The sequence below is a fragment of the Hoplias malabaricus genome, chromosome 9 (assembly GCF_029633855.1).
Source record: "Hoplias malabaricus isolate fHopMal1 chromosome 9, fHopMal1.hap1, whole genome shotgun sequence".
Classification (NCBI taxonomy): Eukaryota; Metazoa; Chordata; class Actinopteri; order Characiformes; family Erythrinidae; genus Hoplias; species Hoplias malabaricus.
Window position 1 is genome coordinate 6,730,297 of NC_089808.1, and position 25,250 is coordinate 6,755,546.

General features: G+C 38.3%; 1 protein-coding gene across 2 annotated transcripts in view; it reads right to left on the reverse strand.

The window, feature by feature from the left end:
• LOC136706742 (Fc receptor-like protein 5) overlaps positions 1-25,250 on the reverse strand; it is a 38,869-nt gene that overhangs the window by 12,589 nt on the left and 1,030 nt on the right. For both annotated transcript variants that reach the window (XM_066680356.1, XM_066680355.1), the window contains exons 2-5: positions 22,801-22,845; positions 13,560-13,844; positions 9,237-9,503; positions 833-1,105 (exon numbers count right to left, since the gene is read on the reverse strand). In XM_066680356.1, coding sequence (XP_066536453.1) covers positions 833-1,105; positions 9,237-9,503; positions 13,560-13,844; positions 22,801-22,845 — 870 coding nt within the window. The remainder of the gene's footprint in view (positions 1-832; positions 1,106-9,236; positions 9,504-13,559; positions 13,845-22,800; positions 22,846-25,250) is intronic.

Genomic DNA, 25,250 nt, shown 5'->3' on the forward strand with positions numbered 1-25,250 from the left:
TTATTTATATAGACCTGTGATTCTGTGCAAGTTACAGCTGTTTAGGCTTGTAATTATCTGCAGTTATTACCAGCCCATAATTTATTAAGTAGTTTAATTTCTTATATAATAATAATAATAATAATAATAACTTGTATGGCACATTTCCAAAATGAATTTAAAAAGCGCATTGCAAATAAATGTATTGCAGTGAGATAAAACAAATACTACAAATAAAGTAGAAAGTTACAGAAAGGAATGAACTATAATTACTTTTAAACATTCAGAACTTTTAAAAGTAATTTATAAGAAGTGAGAGTTAATCTTCCTAATTCTTCTTTAATCTTCGTTTTCTGATCTTTGTGTGTTATAGACTGATACGTGTGAGGGAGGTTTGGACGTTTACCTGCATTTCTCTATTTTACCACATGATGTAACTAATTTGCGCTCTCTCTGCAGAGTTCTTTGGGTACACATGGGTTAAACATTGCATAAATATATGCTCATTTTTACGCACTGTATTTCGTTATAAATCAGTTTCGTGAGATGTTACATGCGCACATTTCAGACCCATTTTTGTGCATCCTTTATAAATGAGGCCCCAGAAGACAATCTATCTTTGCTTAGACTCAGTAGATATCTGGATGAGGACAGATTCTGACAAACTAGTCTCTCCCAGAATGCACCACTTTAACACCAATCTTCTCTTACATTAATACACTGCACTAATGAAGGGTTTCCAGAAGAACATTTGCATAGATTCTTTACAAATGAATTACAAAGAAAGTACAGGTTCTCATCTGTACAGCTGTGACACTGAGGTGAATGAACACTGAAGAGATGAGACACTCACCTGATACAGTCAGTTGAACAGCTGCATTGGTCTCTGAGTAGCGTGAGCTCCGTGTCCCTGTTCCACCACATTTGTACTGACCTCTGTAAGACTCTGTGACAGAACTGATACTGAACTGCCGTGCTGTCCGGTATAGGTAAAGTGTCTGACCATCCTTAATCCATCTGTACGTCCACTGAGTGTCTCCTCCTCCCTTTATATCACATCTGAAAGTGACAGTCTCTCCTCTGAATGCGTGTTTAGGATTTATGGTCAGCACAACTGTTGGTTTCTCTGTGGAAACATAATAATAATCACAGAACAATGAATTATAAAACGTTGTCATTGTCTTAAAATAATGTTTAATTTATTTAGTAATAATATAAAACATTGTAAAGATATATATTTCACTGAGAGCACAAAGGAGCTGATTATGGTGTCTATGTCCAAAACACTGTGTAAAATCTCATTCTCCTGAAAGTGCTCTTGTAAACGTATTGATGTTAGCACCTCTGAGACTCAACCTCTGAAGGGAAAACAAACAAACAAAACATATTGATAAAATATTGATATGAACTTTCCACCACAGGGGTCAGATTTTCAAACATGAAACTGTGGAATGAACTTGGAAGGAAAGGAAATCCAGACAATCCTATTTCTCTGAGACCATCAGTAAACTCTAACAACACCTGCACCTTATTTACAATATTTGACAGGCTGAGAAAGCCACCTCCACTGCTGAGTCCAGAACCACTCTCTGTGGAAAACTGTAATGAACTTGCAGATGTCCTCAGCAATAAAACTCTAAACATTCAGAAAGCAATCATCAATACATCTCTAATAGTGCTGGGTGATATGAGCGTAAATCAATATCACGATTAATTTTATATTTTACCATGATTATGATCATTTAGTTTTTTTCATTTTTGACCCTCATTGTTCAGAGACGAGGCTTGTTCTGTAAATCTGCTCCAGTGTTAAAGCTGGGATATTTTTTCTAATGTTTGCTGGGAGCTTGTTTTTTGAACACTGTTTATATTTGGTGTGTGATTGTGCTTCGGTCACTGAAACAGTTTCTCCTCAGTGTTACCATTGACTTATTTTAGTTCAGTGTCGTCTTATTTACAGTCAAACACAGCACGTCCAAACCACAGACACTGTGTTTTTCTTTGGTATGAACTGCTCGAGTCAGTCGGTCGGCCTCAGTGTTTAGGCTGTTTCCAGATAGCTGCAGAATCATGTGACTACAGCTTGGTAGTGTGGTTTTAAAGGGACAGTACATGAACACATAGTGGGGACATAACAGAATAAAAAATAATTGATATAGACAAGATTATGACGATTAGAAGTTCTGAATGGCAATTTTCGATTAAATTGTCCAGCCCTAGTCTCTTGACATGACTATGTGGACTGAGGAAGGCAGACGCAAATGCTGTAACACAGCAGATTTATTCAATAACAAATACTTTACAGTGATATTTAACAGAGATCCTTAGACAAAGACAGAGAGATAGGGATTCATAGATAGATAAACCTAGACAGAGAATTACCAACAGACTAGAGAGAGAGAGAAAGAGAGAGGGAAACTATCAGACCAGAGAGAGAGAGAGAGAGAGAAAGGAATACTCACAGACCAGAGAGAGAAAGAGAGAGGGAAACTATCAGACCAGAGAGAGAGAGAGAGAAGGGAATACTCACAGACCAGAGAGAGACACAGACTTGCAAGGTACTAGTAGATTAGAGAGATACAAACAGACACCCCCACCCCCAAACTAAGACACAGCACAAGAAATGTCCACCCAAAGAAACACTGACACATTCATTCATTCATTATCTGTAAGCGCTTATCCAATTCAGGGTCGCGGTGGGTCCAGAGCCTACCTGGAAGCATTGGGTGCAAGGTGGGAATACACCCTGGAGAGGGTGCCAGTCCTTCACAGGGCAACACAGAAACACACACACATTCACTCACACACTCACACCTATGGACACTTTTGAGTCCCCTACCAATGTATGTTTTTGGACTGTGGGAGGAAACCGGAGCACCCGGAGGAAACCCACACGGACACGGGGAGAACACACCAACTCCTCACAGACAGTCACCCAGAGCGGGAATCGAACCCACAATTTCCAGTGTGACTGCGACACTACCTGCTGCGCCACTGTGCCGCCCAACACTGACACAAATGAATTTAAATACACACCACAGACAAGGAACACCAGGGGCAGAAAACGAGGGGGCAGAACCACAAAGGAGGCACAATGAGAGGGTGGAGCTAAGGCGGAGACGAGGGAGACAGGAATAAAACAAAGAGCCATGTCCTTCACATGACAAACAAAGGAAACAAAGAGACACAGACAGAGCAGGAACACACTAGACGGGGCAATTCATGACGTCTCTAAACAGCAGAGCTGTTCTTTGTTGGGTTTTGATTGTACAGCACTTTGTCAGGCCTCTGTGGTTTTAAATGTGCTTTAGAAATAAAGTTTGACTCGACTTGTTCTTGTACATCCTCAAAATCAGAAATGTATTCTGTCTGAATTCACATCAGATTAGAAAATGAATTCACATGATCAGAAAACTCCAGCAGCTAAAACAGCTTACATGCATAATGTGTTTCCTGCCCAGTTCATGAATGAAGTCTTCTGTTGCTTATGTGAGGACATACTGCAATTAATATATAGTCACTCCTTTCAGGGATCTCCTCTCGAGTGCTACAAACTGCAGTGATGAAGCCTCTCTTAAAAAGAGCAGCTTAGACAGTAGTACCCTGAATAACTACAGACCAATCTCTAATCTTCCATTCCTAGGCCAAATCACTAATGCATGGATGTCCTAAATGACATCCATCTGAACTCAGACGTCAGTAAAATATCAGTGCTAGAGCTTCTTGATGTTAGTGCTGCATGTGTTACTGTTGATCACAGGGTCTTTTTAGACAAACTAGAGAACTGGGTGTATCTTTCAAGAACAGTTGGTTAAGCTCATATCTGGAGCCTATCTTGTGTCCAGTGATTCCGGGTGGCCTCCCGACCCACCTCGGCCCTGAACTGGATTAGTCGTAACAGACAATAAAGGATGAACACTGCAAATTACTCATTTAGTGTTTACATTTTGTCAGCTATTTGAACTAAGATGGGTTATTTAATCATAATATTCCATAAAATTTAGTGCATTTGTTTACAGCATGTGGGACGTTAATGCTAATGTGAAATAATGCAGAATGGAATGCTACTAATATGAAACTCACTAAAAATATTAATCCTCTCACCATTTACAGTCAGCTTTAGTACGTCACTGTAATTTGATGAATTTGGTCTTCCCTGTCTCTCTCCTCTACACCTGTAATTACCAACAGCCGTAGAATCTACTCTGATGGTGAGAGTGCCTCTGTTTACAGTGTAATACACAGACTGAGACAGTACAGTCCATCCACCACTGTTCTGCTTCTCCCACTGATATGCCCATCCCTCATAACCTTTAATCTCACACTTCAGAGCGACGGACTCTCCAGTGAACACAGCTCCCTCTGGTGTTCTTGTCAGTGTAGGAGTGGGTCGAGCTACAGAAATAAGATGAGTATTTGGAGACAACTCAGTTAATAAACAACACTAATAAAATTCTACTTTTTATTTACAGTACATATAATCATAATTATTAAATGTGATGCTAATGATAAGACTGCACATTCAAATATCACAATTAAAGAATAACATTTCATAACATTGCTAGCAATTTCTTCATCTACTGCACATAATGTCATTAAGGTTTCAGAGAATCCTGAGAACTCTCTATTTGTGAGGGACAAGGCTGAACACTAATAAAGGCTGTGACCTTCTGCTGACACTGTGTTTAAAAACAAATACGGTTCTGTAGTGGAAATCACTGAATGGGCTCAAGAACACATCCCAAAACCATTATCTATGAATAGTTCAAATCATGAGGGACCTTTTGAAAAAATAATAATTAGATCATGCACTAAACTATTAGGTTCAAATGAGGACTCTAATTATGAAAGAGCTTTTATAATTGAAACCACAGGAAATTTACCATTAATTCACTAACTACAATCAGGTCAAGACTGAATAAATACTAAAGGGTTTGATTTTTAGGAGCTGTAGTTGTGTAAAACTTTAACTAAATCTATCCTGGTAACAGAGTCTTATTAATGCTTAATAATAAAATATTTGACAGTGAACCACAGTCTGCTGTAAAATTACATTTAGGGTGAAACAAAAGCTTGCTGATGTCTTCACTGATATCTTCAATATCTCTCTTAGCAGCGCCGTTGTTCCAACATGCTTCAAGAACACCACCATCATCCCGGTGCCTAAGAATTCTTCTGTTTCCTGCCTCAACGACTATCGTCCCGTTGCACTCACACCGGTCATCACAAAGTGCTTAGAGAGGCTCGTCATGAGGCACATCAAAACCCTACTTCCCCCCACACTGGACCCTCTACAGTTCGCGTATCGTCCTAACCGTTCAACGGACGATGCCATATCCACCACGCTGCACCTGGCACCTGGACAAGAAAGACACATATGCCCGAATGCTGTTCATAGACTTCAGCTCAGCATTCAACACCATCATTCCTCAGCATCTGATCGGGAAGCTGAATATACTGGGCCTCAACACTTCTCTCTGCAACTGGATCCTGGACTTCCTGACTGGGAGACCACAGTCAGTCCGGATCGGTAGGAACACCTCCAGCACCATAACACTGAACACTGGAGCCCCCCAGGGCTGCGTGCTCAGTCCACTGCTGTTCACATTGCTGACCCATGACTGTGCAGCGATGCACAGCTCAAATCATATCATCAAGTTCGCTGATGACACGGCTGTGGTGGGTCTCATCTGTAAGAACGACGAGTCAGCATACAGAGAGGAGTTGCAGCGGCTAAATGACTGGTGTGAAGTCAACAACCTGTCTCTGAACGTGGACAAAACCAAAGAGATGGTTGTAGACTTCAGAAAAACAAGGGGTGAGCACTCGCCGCTGAACATCTACAACTCTGCTGTGGAGATTGTCAGGAATACCAAATTCCTTGGTGTTCACCTAGCGGATGATCTCACCTGGTCCACTAACACCAGTAACATCAAAAAGAAAGCCCAGCAACGCCTCTACTTCCTGCGAAGACTGAAGAAGGTTCATCTCTCCCCTCCAATTCTCACCACTTTTTACAGAGGAGTCATCGAGAGCATCATGACTAGCTGCATCACTGTCTGGTTTGGAAACTGCACTGGGGCAGATCGCAAGTCCCTCCAGCGGATCGTGAGGACAGCTGAGAAGATTATCGGTGTGTCTCTTCCCTCCACCACAGACATCTACACCACTCGCTGCACCCGCAAAGCACTCAGCATTGTGGGAGATCACACACACCCTTCACACACACTCTTCAACCTACTGCCGTCTGGAAAAAGGTATCGAAGCATTCGAGCCCTCATATCCAGACTCCGTAACAGCTTCTTCCCACATGCTATCAGACTCCTAAACACCTAGAGACTAAGACTGGACTGAAAGAAGCACACACACACACTTCACACAAACACTGGTCTGTTGGACTGTAAATGAGTGTACTGTTTTCACATATCCGGTTTACATCATGTTTACATCCAGTTACCGTTTACAGCACAAATACACTTTAAATTGCAGTGTCTCTCTCCCTCACCCCCTCCATACTTATGGTTTTTGCCTTGTCTTGTATTACATTGTATTGTATTGTACTGTAGGGACATTGTTTTGTATTTTTCTTAGTTTTATGTTGCATGTATGTTTATTTTTTCTTGTTTTATGTTGCACTAGATTTGTACTAGTTGCACTTTAATGTTGTGTATTGTTTTGTGTTCTATGTCCTTTGCACTTTAATGCATGTGCACTGTTTCATGTTGCACTAGCTTTACACTAGTCGCACTTTAATGTTGTGTATTGTCTTATGTAGCACCTTGGTCCTGGAGGAACGCTATTTCGTTTCACTGTGTACTGTAAACACTGTATACTGCTGAAATGACAATAAACTTCTTGAACTTGAACTTGAAACAGTGTAGGTCATATTTGAAATAAGGTAAAATAGTGGTGGAATAAAAAGATGGTGGAATAGCCGCCAAGTTTAAAAACATATTAAAATTCAAGTCTGCAGCATTTGGTGACTTCTTTCTTCAGTATCTAAGTACTGTACTAAATACTGCACCTCAGAATTTAATACTTAGACAATCAAAATACTCTACAGATTTATAGAGGAATTTACTGTGCGGCTAACAATCATTGCAAATGACTTTGATCACATGGTCATCTCAGGAGGCTTGAATATCTACATAGATAATGTCTTTAACAAAACTATGAAGGAACACTTTGATTTACTTCATGTCTTTGGTGTGTTCCAGAATGTGAAGGGACCCACCACAATCACAGGCACAAACTGGACTTGGTCTTCAGCAAAGGGCTGAACATTTCATCTGTTACTGGGAAAGATTTAAGGTTCTCTGACATTTTCTGTGTCATTTTTAATATTGTAACCTCTCCAGCTGTTTAAACTAGGTCTGTTTATGTAAAGGAAATATTACAAGAGCAGGGGCCTCATTCTGGAGTGAAAGTGTGTGTTCGCCCAAAGCCAGAAAATAGTGTGTGCCCCAAAATATTCTGATTTATAAAAAGGCACACACCTCAACAACGTTTACTCTTTATAAATCACAACCTTCTTCAACGTGTGTGCAGATGAATCAGCCTCATGTTCCGCCTCCGTAACGCCTACATTTACATATAAATTGTCAATGCAAATAACCTCGTGAATATTTAAATATGGGCTCAGTTCATTTTCACGTGAGACAGTGGAGAAAACTACGACGGAGTTTTAGGGCCACAGAGGTAAAAAAAAAAAAAAAAAAAAAAAAAAAAACAAGATTCCGAGATTAAAGTCAGAATTCTGAGATAAAAAGTCGGAATAATTCTGAGAAAAAAAGTCGGAATAATTCTGAGAAAAAAAGTCGGAATAATTCTGAGAAAAAAAGTCAGAATAATTCTGAGAAAAAATCTCAGAATAATTCGCTGCGTATAATGGAGCAGACACAGTGTAAAAGAGTAGAACTCCGGCGCCCACGAGGCTCCATCGTGTTACGGCTCGGACTCGTACAAAAAACTAAAGCCTTTATGCCTCTCAGTCAGGGGCTGCGTCATGTCGTGTGAATGCGTTTAATAAATAATTCATGCATAAGGCTTTAGTTTTTTGTACGAATCCGAGCCGTAACGCGATGGAGCCTCGTGGGCGCCGGAGTTCTACTCGTTCTGTATCCATCATTTTCGTGATCATTAATTGTATCGTGAAACTACATGCCCTGGGTTCGTGCACCGATTCAGGGTTTAAACACTAATCACACTGTGGCCCTGATGTGGAAGAGAAGAGTGTTTATTCCTGAAATCTATACCATAGCATAATTTAAGCAACACACTGCATTCCACAGTTACACTGTGTCTGCTCCATTATAAGCAGCGAATTATTCTGACTTTTTTTCTCAGAATTATTCTGACTTTTTTTCTCAGAATTATTCCGACTTTTTTTCTCAGAATTATTCCGACTTTTTATCTCAGAATTCTGACTTTAATCTCGGAATCTTGTTTTTTTTTTTTTTTTTTTTTTTACCGCTGTGGCCCTAAAACTCCGTCCGAAACACAAAAAAACAGAAGCTTTGGAGACTGCTCGGTAGTATTTATTGTTTCAGAGGTCGAGGCGAGGTAAAATGTGTTGTTTGGTGGCCTCAGGCGAGGCATTTCTTATAATAATAATAACAACAACAACTTATATGGCACATTTCCAAAAATGAATTTAAAAAGCGCATTGAAAATGAATGTATTACATTGAGATAAAACAAAAATAAAGTAGAAAGAAGTGAGAGTTAATCTTCCTAATTCTTCTTTAATCTTCGTTTTCTGATCTTTGTGTGTTATAGACTGATACGTGTGAGGGAGGTTTGGACGTTTACCTGCATTTCTCTATTTTACCACATGATGTCACTAATTTGCGCTCTCTCTGCAGAGTTCTTTGGGTACACATGGGTTAAACATTGCATAAATATATGCTCATTTTTACGCACTGTATTTCGTTATAAATCAGTTTCGTGAGATGTTACATGCGCACATTTCAGACCCATTTTTGTGCATCCTTTATAAATGAGGCCCCAGAAGACAATCTATCTTTGCTTAGACTCAGTAGATATCTGGATGAGGACAGATTTTGACAAACCAGTCTCTCCCAGAATGCACCACTTTAACACCAATCTTCTCTTACATTAATACACTGCACTAATGAAGGGTTTCCAGAAGAACATTTACATAGATTCTTTACAAATGAATTACAAAGAAAGTACAGGTTCTCATCTGTACAGCTGTGACACTGAGGTGAATGAACACTGAAGAGATGAGACACTCACCTGATACAGTCAGTTGAACAGCTGCATTGGTCTCTGAGTAGCGTGAGCTCCGTGTCCCTGTTCCACCACATTTGTACTGACCTCTCTCAGAATCTGTAACAGAACTGATACTGAACTGCTGTTCTGTTCTACCAAGTGTTTGACCGTCCTTAATCCATCTGTACGTCCACTGAGTGTCTCCTCCTCCCTTTATATCACATCTGAAAGTGACAGTCTCTCCTCTGAATGCGTGTTTAGGATTTATGGTCAGCACAACTGTTGGTTTCTCTGTGGAAACATAATAATAATCACAGAACAATGAATTATAAAACGTTGTCATTGTCTTAAAATAATGTTTAATTTATTTAGTAATAATATAAAACATTGTAAAGATATATATTTCACTGAGAGCACAAAGGAGCTGATTATGGTGTCTATGTCCAAAACACTGTGTAAAATCTCATTCTCCTGAAAGTGCTCTTGTAAACGTATTGATGTTAGCACCTCTGAGACTCAACCTCTGAAGGGAAAACAAACAAACAAAACATATTGATAAAATATTGATATGAACTTTTCACCACAGGGGTCAGATTTTCAAACATGAAACTGTGGAATGAACTTGGAAGGAAAGGAAATCCAGACAATCCTATTTCTCTGAGACCATCAGTAAACTCTAACAACACCTGCACCTTATTTACAATATTTGACAGGCTGAGAAAGCCACCTCCACTGCTGAGTCCAGAACCACTCTCTGTGGAAAACTGTAATGAACTTGCAGATGTCCTCAGCAATAAAACTCTAAACATTCAGAAAGCAATCATCAATACATCTCTAATAGTGCTGGGTGATATGAGCGTAAATCAATATCACGATTAATTTTATATTTTACCATGATTATGATCATTTAGTTTTTTTCATTTTTGACCCTCATTGTTCAGAGACGAGGCTTGTTCTGTAAATCTGCTCCAGTGTTAAAGATGGGATATTTTTTCTAATGTTGCTGGGAGCTTGTTTTTTGAACACTGTTTATATTTGGTGTGTGATTGTGCTTCGGTCACTGAAACAGTTTCTCCTCAGTGTTACCATTGACTTATTTTAGTTCAGTGTCGTCTTATTTACAGTCAAACACAGCACGTCCAAACCACAGACACTGTGTTTTTCTTTGGTATGAACTGCTCGAGTCAGTCGGTCGGCCTCAGTGTTTAGGCTGTTTCCAGATAGCTGCAGAATCATGTGACTACAGCTTGGTAGTGTGGTTTTAAAGGGACAGTACATGAACACATAGTGGGGACATAACAGAATAAAAAATAATTGATATAGACAAGATTATGACGATTAGAAGTTCTGAATGGCAATTTTCGATTTAATTGTCCAGCCCTAGTCTCTTGACATGACTATGTGGACTGAGGAAGGCAGACGCAAATGCTGTAACACAGCAGATTTATTCAATAACAAATACTTTACAGTGATATTTAACAGAGATCCTTAGACAAAGACAGAGAGTGCACTAAAGTCGTTCGTAAATCAGTGGCAACCTCACACAACCGATCAATAACTGTATTTTTGCTGAGGCTTATATTTGAAAATGTTTGGTCTTTATCTGGACACAGGATGTCACACTTTAACCATTTGACCCGAATCCCGCATTTTGCGGGGTAGAAACATACCTTATATAATCAGCTTTGTAAGTCTTGAGTGTCTGAGTGCTTCTGTGAGCTCTGTATACCGTTAGAAAGCGCAGATCCTACCGTTTCTAAAAATAGTGCTCTCATCGCGGTGCTGTGAAGCCTCTGGGAGTAATCCAGTGTGAAAAACCACCTAAAAATCAAGGCGCTCCTTCAAAATTTTGGTCTTATGACCTTGTCATGAAAGACTAATGATAGGCGCTAAAATCAGAAAAAAAACCGCTGAAAAAGGGACAAGAAAGACGCTGTTTACTTTCAGTTTCGTTTTGACTCACATAACGTCAACCCACGCTGTCTCTGGGCAGAAAAATATGAGTCATCAGCAAAAACATATTTCTATTATTGATTTATAGTTTTTCAAGGTTTTTTTAGGTTTCACATCAAATAACACTGCATTAGATCAACAAATATAAACTAAAAAGCTTAAATAGAATTCTGAGATAAAAAGTCGGAATAATTCTGAGAAAAAAAGTCGGAATAATTCTGAGAAAAAAAGTCGGAATAATTCTGAGAAAAAAAGTCAGAATAATTCTGAGAAAAAATCTCAGAATAATTCGCTGCATATAATGGAGCAGACACAGTGTAAAAGAGTAGAACTCCGGCGCCCACGAGGCTCCATCGTGTTACGGCTCGGACTCGTACAAAAAGCTAAAGCCTTTATGCCTCTCAGTCAGGGGCTGCGTCATGTCGTGTGAATGCGTTTAATAAATAATTCATGCATAAGGCTTTAGTTTTTTGTACGAGTCCGAGCCGTAACGCGATGGAGCCTCGTGGGCGTTATCAAAATAATTGATATAGACAAGATTATGACGATTAGAATTTCTGAATGCCAATTTTCGATTTAATTGTCCAGCCCTAGTCTCTTGACATGACTATGTGGACTGAGGAAGGCAGACGCAAATGCTGTAACACAGCAGATTTATTCAATAACAAATACTTTACAGTGATATTTAACAGAGATCCTTAGACAAAGACAGAGAGTGCACTAAAGTCGTTTGTAAATCAGTGGCAACCTCACACAACCGATCAATAACTGTATTTTTGCTGAGGCTTATATTTGAAAATGTTTGGTCTTTATCTGGACACAGGATGTCACACTTTAATCATGCAGCTCTTCAAAAACTCTCCCTCTGTAAAAGGCCTAGCTTTCACTGCAGCTTCACTTTATTTTGTTTTTGTGAACGTAGTTTGCTCTAACACCAGACTGTTTTTCTGCCTCCTGTAGCTTCTGCTGTATGTCCAGGTTTTGTACTTGCCCTGCTGGTTTGTCTCATAGTGCCATCTTATGTTATATTCTTTAATTACGGCCACATTTAGTTCCACCAACAGGACACAGGTTTCCGCTTTCAACAAACAGGTTCTCTGCAGGTTTTCAGAGTCAATGTGTCTTTAGCAGCGGAAGCAGATGTTGCATAGTGGGACTTGTAGTATGAGTGTTGGGCATGCTATACACCAGCGGGCCATTAATTATAGCCATATGAAATTATCTCTTAGGCCATTTATAATTATATAAAGCAGGGGTGTCAAACTCAAGTCCTGATCCTCATGATCAATTACTGGTGAATATTAATTGATTTATTGATTCATTATTTCATTCACTGTCTGTAGTTTAGTTTTGCACTGGGTACAGAGCCTACCAGGAATCACTGGGCACAAGGCAGGAACACACCCTGGAGGGGGCGCCAGTCACAGGGAATGCCAAGGATTTACTGGTAACACTGCTTTTTAACTGTTAATTAACTTTTAGCAAGTAATTAATTAATTATTAACAAGAACTTAACCACTACTGTTTAATACAAACGTCAGTTGTAAACACTATAAATGTTTTAATATATTGTCTGTTTTAGATTATTTAAATGGGATATTAACTGTTTATTTACTGATGTTCTAATTATTAATGCATTGTAATATTCAGTTGCAAGTAGACCATAAATGTCTTTATACGACATGCTGATCCTAAAATATAAAGAGGTGGAAGATACTTAAATCCAGACCGATCTGAAATGATAGTTAATGCTAGTAAATTAACTCATTTGCAATACTAGTGTATGGTAGGATTAGTATATATTTGGGTGTCGTGTTGATCATTTGTCACAATAAACCAGCAATAAATTTACAATGACCAGGTACGTATTCAACTTCATTACTGTATTTTTTATATGAACTCCAGCTTTAATAAGCACTTCCTAAGGGCACTTTATTAAAGATGAACACTTTAGTTTTAACTTTTTGTTAAATTTCATAATACATTTTTATAAATGTAGGTCATTCCACAACATTAATAAGCACTTACTAACAGAAATTTTAATTAAGAATGAGTATGGTCTGTATTGTTATATTTATAAACTCAGTGTTTGCCATTAGTCAGCACTTAATATAAAGTGTTACACAGAATGTTTACAGAAATAGTGAGGACTCATGCAGTTCATTAGTTATTTTGATGAAGATATGTTCCTGGAGCCTGTGCTGAGACAAACACTGGAGACATCAATATGTATGTTTTTTTAGGTTATTAATAAAAAATATTCAAATACAGAATCCATAGAAAAATTTAACAGAAAATTCCATTACTTTACATTACACATTTTTTTTAGATTGTACAGACTGTACTGCTTCTGTAAACATGAAAATTCATAAAAAGAAGTGTTAAAGCACTCACCGTTCACAGTGAGGTTAACAGGAGTACTGTACAGTGATGATCGTGTTCCTCCAGTTTTCTGTACTCTGCACCGGTACTGACCTCCATCCACAGCAGGTACCGCAAAGCTCTGAGTGTCTCTCTTTTCAGTAACAGACTGGAACCCTGCAGGCGACTCTCCAGGACCAACCTTTTCCCACAGATATGTCCAATCACCATCAGTCGTAATCTCACACTTCAGAGTGACTGAGTCTCCAGTGAACAGTTCTCCCTCTGGTTCTACAGTCAGTGAAGGAGTGGGTAGATCTATATGAAGAGGATAATATAGGATTTAGATACAGCTTCATTAATGAAAAACACAAATTAAAAACCTGTATTGCTGTGACGCTGATGTTAATGAACACTGTCTCTCCTATAACTATATATATATATATATATATATATATATATATATATATATATATATATATATATACATACACTTAGATTCATTACTGAAACAATATTTAATTAATTACTGAAACAATTACTGACCATAATTACAATTACTGACCAACAATTACAATGACCATAAATGAACAGATAGTGTGTGAGATTCAAATAATGTACTGCATTATTACAGTAGTTTACTGGAAGCAATGTCTCCAACAACTGTTTATTTATATCTGTGAAAATCTAATTCATGTTTGAAAATCTGCCCCCTGTGGTGGAAAGTTCATATCAATATTTTATCAATATGTTTTGTTTGTTTGTTTTCCTTTTCCTTGAAATGAAAAGACATGACTAATTTGTATTAATTGTATGTGTTTAGAACTATGTGAATGGTACAGGAGGAACACTTCTTTCCTGTTTTGTTAAATGTATGACTGTGATAATTGCAGGGGTTCCGGAGACAATGCAGTTTTACAACCTTCTGAAAAGAATGATCTGATACCTACAGGGGAGACAACCTTGCTCTCTGTAGGGGTTCGAGAGAGCAAAAAGTTAATACAGGGTCAGTGAGTGACTCCAAGATAATGGAAATCTATAGTTGCTTCATGTGAATGATGAATGAACAATCTGACAGAAAAAACCTTAGCCAATGTGTGTTTGCAGCTCTCTAGCTGGTTAAATAATCTGCAGAATAAAGTTCCATTCTCATTCTTAAGACAATTGATATTTGGTGATTTGTTTGTGTTTTTTTTTATTTTACTTTGACGCCCCTTTGCTGCTTTAAAGTCAAAGTCTGTTCCAAACCCTGTCCTAAATTCTCTAAATTTGAAGAATATGAAAGGTTTAGGTTTGAATGATTTAAATATTAAGAGCATAATTCAGCATGAACAACTAGATCAGTTCATAAACTTAGTAAATTGGTAATATCCTGATATGGAGGTGTAATCTGACACTAGGTTTAGACGTGCTGCGATAGATTCAGAAGAAGCCACTGATGGGACACTGCAGCCATCTACAAGAGCCTGTTTTACTCTGAACTGTTCTTAATGCAGTACAGAAAAGTTCTGAAGTTCTGGCCTTGAAAGTGTACACTACATTCATTCATTCATTCATTCATTGTCTGTAACCGCTTATGCAGTTCAGGGTCATGGTGGGTCCAGAGCCTACTCAGAACCACAGGTCGCTAGGCAGGAACACACCCTGGAGGGGTTGCTAGTTCTTCTGCAGAATAATTAAGTTACTTAAATTGGGAGTTTACAGATTCTGCTCCTTCCAAAGCTACTGATGAAGAAACTGGCTGTGTTTGGTCTCTGATTATTTTAGAGAATTCTGGGGCATTATAAATCTTTCTCAAATAATTACTAACTCAATCAGTCCAAACATCATACACCACACTAATTCATCTCTGACTGATTTGACAATAGAAAAGAAAAACAATCACTGAGTCAGTATTTGAGCTTGGTTTTAGTGATCATGGCCCAGTAGCTTGTGTAGGAATCACCAGGAAAAAAAGCAATGTCTCTGTATGGGGATCAGAAGTGGTTTTAAACAGTTGGATGAGCAGGAATCCTTGAATAATAATTAGAAAGTGATAAAATGTGTAATTAGCAAAAATCTGGAAGGCAGTGGATCCTCATATCTATCCGAACAGGTCAGTGGTCAGAGATCACTACACTGTGGTATTGTCTTTCGGACACTAAGACATCACTTTATGGTAAATAAGGTAGGACTCAGTTCTTGAATATGAGAGGTGAACACTTTTGCAGTAGGGTTAAGGTGCCTCCAGGAATCATAAAACCTATAAGGCTGCATACATGATACAATTGTTGAACCTGATTTGGAGACTTTTTATTTTGTCTTTGTCTACCACATAACTTGCCAAATACTATGATAAATCAGCCATTGTTATCAGCTATTATGCTGAAGGGCATAAATGGCACCCCTTTCTTTATTAATATTTCTGTCCCCCCTGGATCTGTTTCCATAGTTGGAATGAAATATCTGTTTGATCCAGCCCTTCTTCAATTTAATATGTTCACCAGCTCGGAGATGTGTATGCTGGAGGTACATAATATCTACAGACACAATAATTCAGGTGTGTGAAAACCTTACTATGCTTAATGGGATGCTGTATCCCTTTAATGTTCCAACTAACAAATCAAATAAAGCCTAAGCCAGAAACCATTAACCATTACTTTGCAATATGAATTTCATGGTAAGACAGACTAACCAGCTGAACAATCACAAATGAAACAGCAGATCTTGTCATGATGTGAAATGCTGATAAGAATGTATAGACAGTAAATAGTTTAACAATAAGCAGACAATACAAATAAAAACATGAATAAAGTGGTTTTGGAACCCTATGCCGACCTGTTCTGAACTTCCATGTCGCTAAAGCCTCCCCTATTCTAAGGCTAAATCTCCACATAAATTCCTAACCAGGTTACACTTCTGTCTGCTAAGGCCCACTGAGCATATTTTGTGAAACAATTATGTCGCATAAATGGTAGTTGTGTACATTTAAAAAAACAATAATAAATACATAAATAAATCTGTTCTGATTGTTGTGGGTGATCCAAAATTGGCTTGGGCTCTGGCCACTCGTGCAGTGTAGTCTTGATAAACAGAAGAGTTAATTCTGTCTCACTTGATTTGTTTCTTTACTCTAGCAAACCAAAGGATATTGGCACAAAAGTTCTGTAGGAGAGCCACAATGACACAGGGTTTCTCTCCTTGTTTCAGTTCTGGTATTAGTGAGCGGTGTGATCTGTCTAGTACAGACACCTCTGATAAGTTAAATGCCTTCTGCAGTAGCATCAACATATTTGCAGTTGAACTGCTATGGTCCTCTGGCCTCCAACAATCCTGATATTCTTTATTTCTCACCACAGTTGTAAATCTATCTAAATCTAAACTTATTCTGTAATGAGTAGAACTGAGCCTTGAATATCTTTGGTGCATTTTGATAGGCTCGCTTCCATCTCAACAGTTGAATGTTTCAGTGTGGCTAACTCTGTAGATGTCAAGTTCTGAATTGTAATTTAGTCCTTAGTGCACTGACATCAGCTCTGAGCCCAGCCATCTCCTTCCCCAGTACATTCTAAAAACTTCACGATGGGTTCTGGACACTGGGCCTCAGAGCAGGCGTGGCTGTGTTTCGAGTTTTTGTTGCTTTGCCCGCCATGTTTTCTCATATGTTTGTGTGGTAAGTGTGTGATAGGATATCAAATAATAAAACAAAGTTTTACTTAACAAATTTAATAAACTGCTGAGTAGCACTGCTTATTATATAATAATATCCAACTTTAATGAATGCTGTTTTAATGAGTGTATATAATATATCTTTATTAAAAAATAATGTACCTTAACAGTTGTTGATCCTAATGCATAAAGTATATACAATTAGTTAATCAGCACTTAATTTAAAACATTAAGAGGATTTTTATAGAAATAGTAAAAAATTTGTGCTGTGTATAAATTATTGTGTTAAAGTTATATTCCTGGAGCCTGTGTTGAGACAAACACTGAAGGTATCATTAAACAAAGCATATAAAGACAGAAATCATAGAATATACTACTGATTTAAACATGAATATGCATAAACAAGAAGTGTTAAAGCGCTCACCCTTCACACTGAGAATAAAAGTGGCACTGGGCTGTGACAGTAGTGTTCTGTCTGCACCGATCCCTGTTCTGTGTTAGTGTTCTGTCTGCACCGATACTGATCTTTATTGTGGCGGGTAATATTTCCGATGGTGAGTGTGTCTGTGTTTACAGGGTGATGCTCAGAGTGAGATACCGCAGTCCACTGACCCCCTGTAAACTTATCCCACTGATATGTCCACCCAAGAGAATCCTTAATCTGACACTTCAGAGTGACTGAGTCTCCACTGAACACATCTCCCTCTGGTTCTACAGTCAGTAAAGGAGTGGGTAGAGCTACAGGAAGAAGATAACAGTAATTTGATACAGGTACATATACGAATAACACAAATTAAAAACCTGTATTGCTGTGACCCTGAGGTTAATGAACACTTATCATTGTGGGATTATCAGCAGGATAATCACAGTCTCTCCTAAATGTATATCTTAATAGATTAAAAAAAAAAACACCACAGTGTTTGTTCTCTGTCGAAATAAAAAGGCCTTCATTTACCCAGTGTTCATTTAAATCCTGCTGCACCCAAAGTGTATAAACTTTACTTCATTATTGATGCAATGTTTAATACCTTAAATATACAGATATAGTGTATGAGGCCAGTACATTGGAATTTTACCCTCCTGCAGTCTACAGATCACTGGAGTCAGAGACTCACTGTAAACACTGTAGTGTAGTATTACAGTAGTTCACTGGAAGCATAGGTCAGTAACATGACTGAGTTTAAAAATAGAGTGCTGCTGCACTGGATGACTTTTCTGCAATTAGTGCAATAATAATTATGCTGCTCTGTATTTGACATGTACATTGACATTGTCATTTATGTACATAGACATTTTTTACTTGAGGTGTAATATATCTTAGCACTTATGTTAGCGCAATAACTGCTAAGGCTGCTGTAGTTTCGTATACAGAATTCAAATGTATATAGACGTTCCTCAGTTGTAATATATTAAGGTTCATAGCACTGTTTTACACACTTAATTAGCCCTGTAACCCACTAATATATCCCTGCACTATTTATTGTTATTTCTTTCTGCATGTCTTCCCTTGTGCTCAATGTACTTTACACTGTGACTGTGTAGTACTGTGACACTACAATTCCCTTAGGGATCAGTAAAGTCTTATCTTACGTTATCTTCTATCATCCAGTGGCTGCAGAAACAAAGCCAATCAACATTTTTTACTAAGAGAAAATACAGCATGCTATACAGAGTTTTATTGTCTGAGCTGTGAGCTACATTTCTGCATTTTTCTCAATTAAAGCTTGTGTCCGAGCTTCGATGTGTTTGATGCTAACTCTTTCTCTGAAAGTTTTACAGCAAATTAAGAGATTCTAATTTGAATATAAAAAAAAAAAAAACTAGTCTGAAACGTTATAATAAAGTAAAAAAAGAAGGGTTTCCTCTAGCCATTGTTTGTGCATATCACTGTACAACTTTAATTAATGTGGTATGACTGGACGTAAATTGTATTTTTATATATTATTATATATTATTATTATATAAATATAAAATATTTGTTCATTGATGGCAAAGTGTCTACCCTTAATTCCATCCATGTAGGTGGATACACCCACTAATTGGCTAGAATGCTGGTAGTGAGAAGAGAAGATAAAAACCTTGTATCTGAGCACATTACAACTGTAATTTATGTTCATTTTTATAACTATTATTCTGCCAATGGGTTCTTAATGTCAATTTAACTTATTTTTACAGAGTTGGAATCCTCCTTTTCTTGTTTGTATCTGTGTTGGTTTGTGAAACAGAGTGTGGGACAAAAAAGCCACAACTAGAATATTTCTCCCCAGCTGCAGGCAGGTAAAGGTTTCAGTGAATCCTAAGAAATCTCTGTTTGTGTATTTATTTACAGTATTTCACACTTTATAAAACAGAAACAATTCTGTCTTGGAAATCATTGAGACATTGAGACTGCTGTTTTGTTGCAGGAATTGTGGTCTTTAATTAAACAAGATTTTTTTAAATTACTATTATTTTACATTTTTCAGGCAAATTAATAACTTTACCATATTTGGTCACAACTTCCTCTGACAATTTACCTACTGTACAGAGCTTATTGACTTATTAGCGGTTACTGTAGTGCAGTATTACAGTAGTTCACTGGAAGCTGTGTCTGCAGTTTAAGTTTATTTACAGAACTTACTGGACAGCACCAACAAGACTGGGGAATTTAGTGCTAATAAACACCTGGTGGAACATAGGTTTACAGTATCCGTAGTTTCAGGTGCTGCACATCTCGTATCTTCACAGCATAGACAATTGCCTTCAGATGACCCCAAATATAAAAGTCTAAGGGGGTCAGATCGGGAGACCTTGGGGGCCATTCAACTGGCCCACGACGACCAATCCACTTTCCAGGAAACTGTTCATCTAGGAATGCTCGGACCTGACACCCATAATGTGGTTGTGCACCGTCTTGTTGGAAAAACTCAGGGAACGTGCCAGCTTCAGTGCATAAAGAGGAAAATACATGACCATGTAGCAATTTTGCATATCCAATGGCTTTGAGGTTTCCACTGATGAAGAATGGCCCCACTATCTTTGCACCCCATATACCACACAAAACCATCAAGATGTGCAGCACCTGGAACTACGGATACTGGAAACCTGTGCTAGTATTTCTCCTGCGGTGTTGCTATCAGTGTGTGAAGAGTGGGAGAAGAGGATTGCATTGACAATCCAACACAACGGGCAGCACTTTGTACACATTTTATAAGTGGTCAGAAACTTGTAAATAACTCATGAAAGAATAAAGTTACATTAAAAAAAAAATGTATGACAATAGACAGGTGAAAAGACTAAAATACAACAGACAAAGACTAAAGTTAGAGAAATACTAAACGCTGGCTCAAGGAACTACAAAAAGCTAAAATAAAGACAATAACAGAGTACACACAAAGACACACACAGACTAGAACCTAGAACACACACAGGGATTAAACTAAGAACTGAACCTCACACAGGAATAAGGGAACACACACACAACAGGAGACAGGCTACAGATTAAAACAAGCAAAAATATATAAACTCTAACAGAGACAGACAAAAGTAATAAATACTAAAGAGTTACATTACGAACAAGTTAGAGATGGAGTGGTAGAGGACTAAAGGGTAAACAGACTTAAGAGAACTTTACTAAAGAACTAAGGAGTCTAAATATAAATTACGTATACAAGTCACAAAAGAAGAACTACAAACTAAAAGGTCAGCTACACAACAGTAGAAACAAGACAGAGACAGAATCAGACACTACTAAACACAAGGGAAACTCAAGATTATCTCAGAAGACTACAGACGATAGAACACTGGACTAAGATAAACAAAGGAAGATAAAAGAACTGAGACCAAAGAGACACTGACAATATCTAAAACAAAGTCTAAAACGTGTGTACTTTTTTATGGAAAACGCATTGTGTTATTGTGCTGCTGAAAAGCCTGCACCTTTCAGGATTCATCTGGTAAACTTTTATATTAGGTTGCATATTTGTTAATATACTGCATTTTTCATAAGTATTTGTTAAATTGTGTTGTATTTTTATTTATAGTGTTCTAGTAAATGTTGTAAGGCTGCTTCTTTATTTGTACTTATCTGATTATTTTAACCTACTGCATGTAGGTGTATGTTTATAGAGGCCATTTTGTCTGCAGCAAAGCATAGTCTATGAAATAAAGTTCATGTGTGCAGATGCGTTGTCCTTGATTATTCAGTACACTGTTCCATGGTTTTGACTCTGAGCTGGAGCACAAGGGAGGCAAGAGCAGTGTGAGGCACATGAGAGGCAGCAACTGCTGTCATTCTGTAAGCCCATTTCACCCCAGACACTGTAAATGTGCCTCAAGACGTGGTAATTTCCTAAATTAATAATAAATGTATACAGGTGTGTAAATCCCTCCCACCCTCACACCTCTAGTACTAGCTATATTATTTCAGAAGAAAATACTTTTTTTGTGAAGTATGTTGCACGAGGTCGAAACATGGACGTTACAGACTGATGTGCAAAACCACTACACAAAATGGTATTGGAGACAGAGCTGCCTTTGAGGCGTGATTGGTTAGCTAACACTGGGCTGTGGTTTCCCAAGACCCTCGTGGTTTCCCTGCTCTCACTGCCAGACATAAGTGTGCAATGACTTTCTTTTTCATACTGTACACTTAGTCTAGTTTTATCACAAATGAGTTATGACTGCTGCCTCTGAGGAAGCTGCAGTGTGTTGTACAATAAAATTCTGCTGCCTCTGAGGAATATTCTAAAGAAGTATATTTTTAAAGCTGCTGAATGACACACAATAATGCTCTGCTTCCTCAGTGGCAGCAATCATGTATCCACTTTGTCTTATCCTCTGCCTCAGAGAAAGCAGAGCATTAATGCATAATACTGTGTTGCTCCTTCAGAGGCAACAATCATTGTCTTTCTGTTCTACACAGTTTTACTTGCTTGAGCTGTTTTTGTTGTTAGAACAGCCTCATTGTTCTGTTGGACACAGGTTCAGCTCTTTGCTGATGTGCAGAGGAAGATATAAGTGAAAGGTGCGGGGCTGTGGCTGACCAGCAGTGGAGCAGAACTCCCATGTAAAGGTTGCTGGTTCAATCCTCACAACCGGCACAAGAAATGTGAGTGAAGGAGCAGTGCTGTTCTCCTCCTTCTATCCATCTATGACTGAAGTGCCCTTGAACAAGACACCTAACCCCCAAGTGTTCCCCTGGTACTGAAGATGGCTGCATGCAAGCTTTACATCACCAAGCACAATGCAAAGCATCAGGTGTAGTGGTGTAAAGCAGTCCAGCCCAACTGGACTCAGTGGAGCAGTGGGAATGTGTTTTGTAAATTGACAAATCAACCTTCTCCATCTGACAGCCTAATGGATGTGTCTGGGTTTGACCAGTACCAGGAGAACATTATCTGCCTGACTACACTGTGCCAACTGTAAAGTGTGGTGGAGAACAAATAATGCTATGGGGTTGTTTTTCAGGGGTTGGCCTAGGACCCTTTGTTACAGTGAAGGGAACCTTAATGCATCACCATACCAAGACATTTAGGACAATTCATCTCCTCTTAACACCAATGGAACGAACAAGAATAGAGGCTAATTCTGCTTTTGTAAAACTATAGGAATGTTCTGCAATATGATACAGATAAAAATCACCCACCTGACTCCTTTACAGTTTCTCCATTGTGGATTACAACAATCAGCCCTTGAGCAGAGGAAGAGAGAACAGAAATGTTGCATTAATATGAAATCTAAAATGATACTGTATCCCAAGGTTTGCAGTTTGTTACATCAGTGTCACATTTAAATGTAGCAAATGTGCATTTCTGTATCTTAGAGTGAAACCTCACTGCTGAAAATGCTCCTGCAAACTTAATTACACTTATAATCATAGTTATAAAAATATTTTTACAGTAACAAAATTTATTTTTATACATGTGCATATTATATATGGGAGAACAAAACATTTTCACAAACACACACAAAATATTTCTACACATGGAAATCTTTATTACACATTCACCAATGTATTTGTCCACATTCATTTAAAAGAACACTATATAAAATGTGGTATTTTTGCTTCTGTGTTCCCCAGTTGCAGAGAGTTGGTATCCTAGCCTGCTCCAAATTTTACATAGTGCAGAGCTGAGAGCAGATTAGCAACAATAGATGATTTACAATCCTTATTACAGGTCAGGTATTACAATAATGTTGAGGCTGTCATTTTAAGGTAAACACACCACCTAATATTACTTTGTCCAAAAATGACCAAAAAAGGTTTAGGACAAATAAATCCTTTAACAAATTTCCTAGATACCCATTAATCCTCCAAGAAATATTGCTAATACAACATGTTTATAATGAAGCAGTCTGGGTCAGACACGATTAAAACCAGAGTTAGAGGATTTAATGGAACAGGCAAAAAAAAAACAAAAAAACATTGAGAATATAATTTATCAATAAGCAGGAGTTTCTAACAGGTGAATCTGAATAACAAAGTGGAAAACAGATGCAGTGGCCTACGATGAACTGGTATCTCTGCACACAGTGATTCCGGGTAGGCTCCAGACCCATTGCGACCCTGAACTGGATAAGTGGTTACAGACAATGAATGAATCAAATCCAGGAAGAAATAATTATTAAAAAAACAACAACAATGAATTAATGTTCATCAAGGCAGAGAGTGCAAGGAATATGAAAGCAGCTAGGAACACTCATGACCTAAACATAATTGTTAGCCAGTCCAAATGAGATTTCAAGGGCCATGCCTTTGTTTAGCTATCACTGGAGGCAAACCTTTATGCCACTTCACCTTGGACTAATACTAGAGCCACCAGGAGGGTTGACATTTTGAATGGGGCTGGGGGAAATTGACATGATAGGGCTATGCATTGTGGCCATGCTTTTCAGTCACTATTGTGAGGAACTCATTGCTGAGTAGTGTGTAGTGTGATCTAGTGATAACTATTTTGTTGTTGTTGTTGTTGTTTTAAGTACTCAAAAAGCGACCTAGGGAGATGCATTACAATGTCCTCGTACATCTTTGCACAAGTGGTCTCCTTCCATGTGTTTAGTGTTTGTTAAGTGCTGAACTGGGTGCTTCTGTTGGGCCTCTTTAAAAACTAAACTTTAACAAACAGCTCTGAGAAGAAGCAAAGATCATTGTCCTTCACTATGTCCAGGTTTGTAAACACTCCTTGTAACTAGTGGAGTCAGTGCACTCATTGTGGACACAGTCATTCAGCAGTGCACACACAGCTTTATAATCTCTACAGAAAGGAAAGAAATGCTGAGTGTTGATCAGAAGAGCATATTCTTTCATTTTAATTAGTGCTCACTGATCTATTACAGAGCATAACTTTCTCCAGATAGTTTAGACAAACCTTCTTTTTCATTTTTTTTTAAGTGATGGCTAGAGGATATATATTTATATCAACAAAACATATCACAGCATAAACATTCCTATACATATGATCACTTTGCTGTTACTGATTCTTTAATTGTTTCACCAATTCATAACTGTTTCTTAACCAAATGACTGATATCATTTTTTGATTTCTCTCCAACAGCACTGACCAACACCAATGATACCATCACTGTGACACTATTAGAAACTAAATTACATCTCTGAAAAAAGGTAAAATAACATTTTGTAGTCAGCAGTTTAAATCATAAATCATCTCTCACTTTCAGCATTCATTGTGTGAAGCCACGTATCCAGTTTTAGGGTTGCAGTGGGTCCAGAGCCCACCTGGAATCACAGGGTGAAACACACTACCAACGTGTGTTTTTGGACTGTGGGAGGAAACCAGAGCACCCGGAGGAAACCCACGCAAACACAGGGAGAACACACCACACTCCTCACAGACAGTCACCCGGAGGAAACCCACGCAGACACAGGGAAAACATTCCACACTCCTCACAGACAGTCACCTGGAGGAAACCCACGCAAACACAGAGAGAACACACCACACATCTCACAGACAGTCACCCGGAGGAAACCCACGCAAACACAGGGAAAACACTCCACACTCCTCACAGACAGTCACCCGGAGGAAACCCACGCAAACACAGGGAAAACACTCCACACTCCTCACAGACAGTCACCCG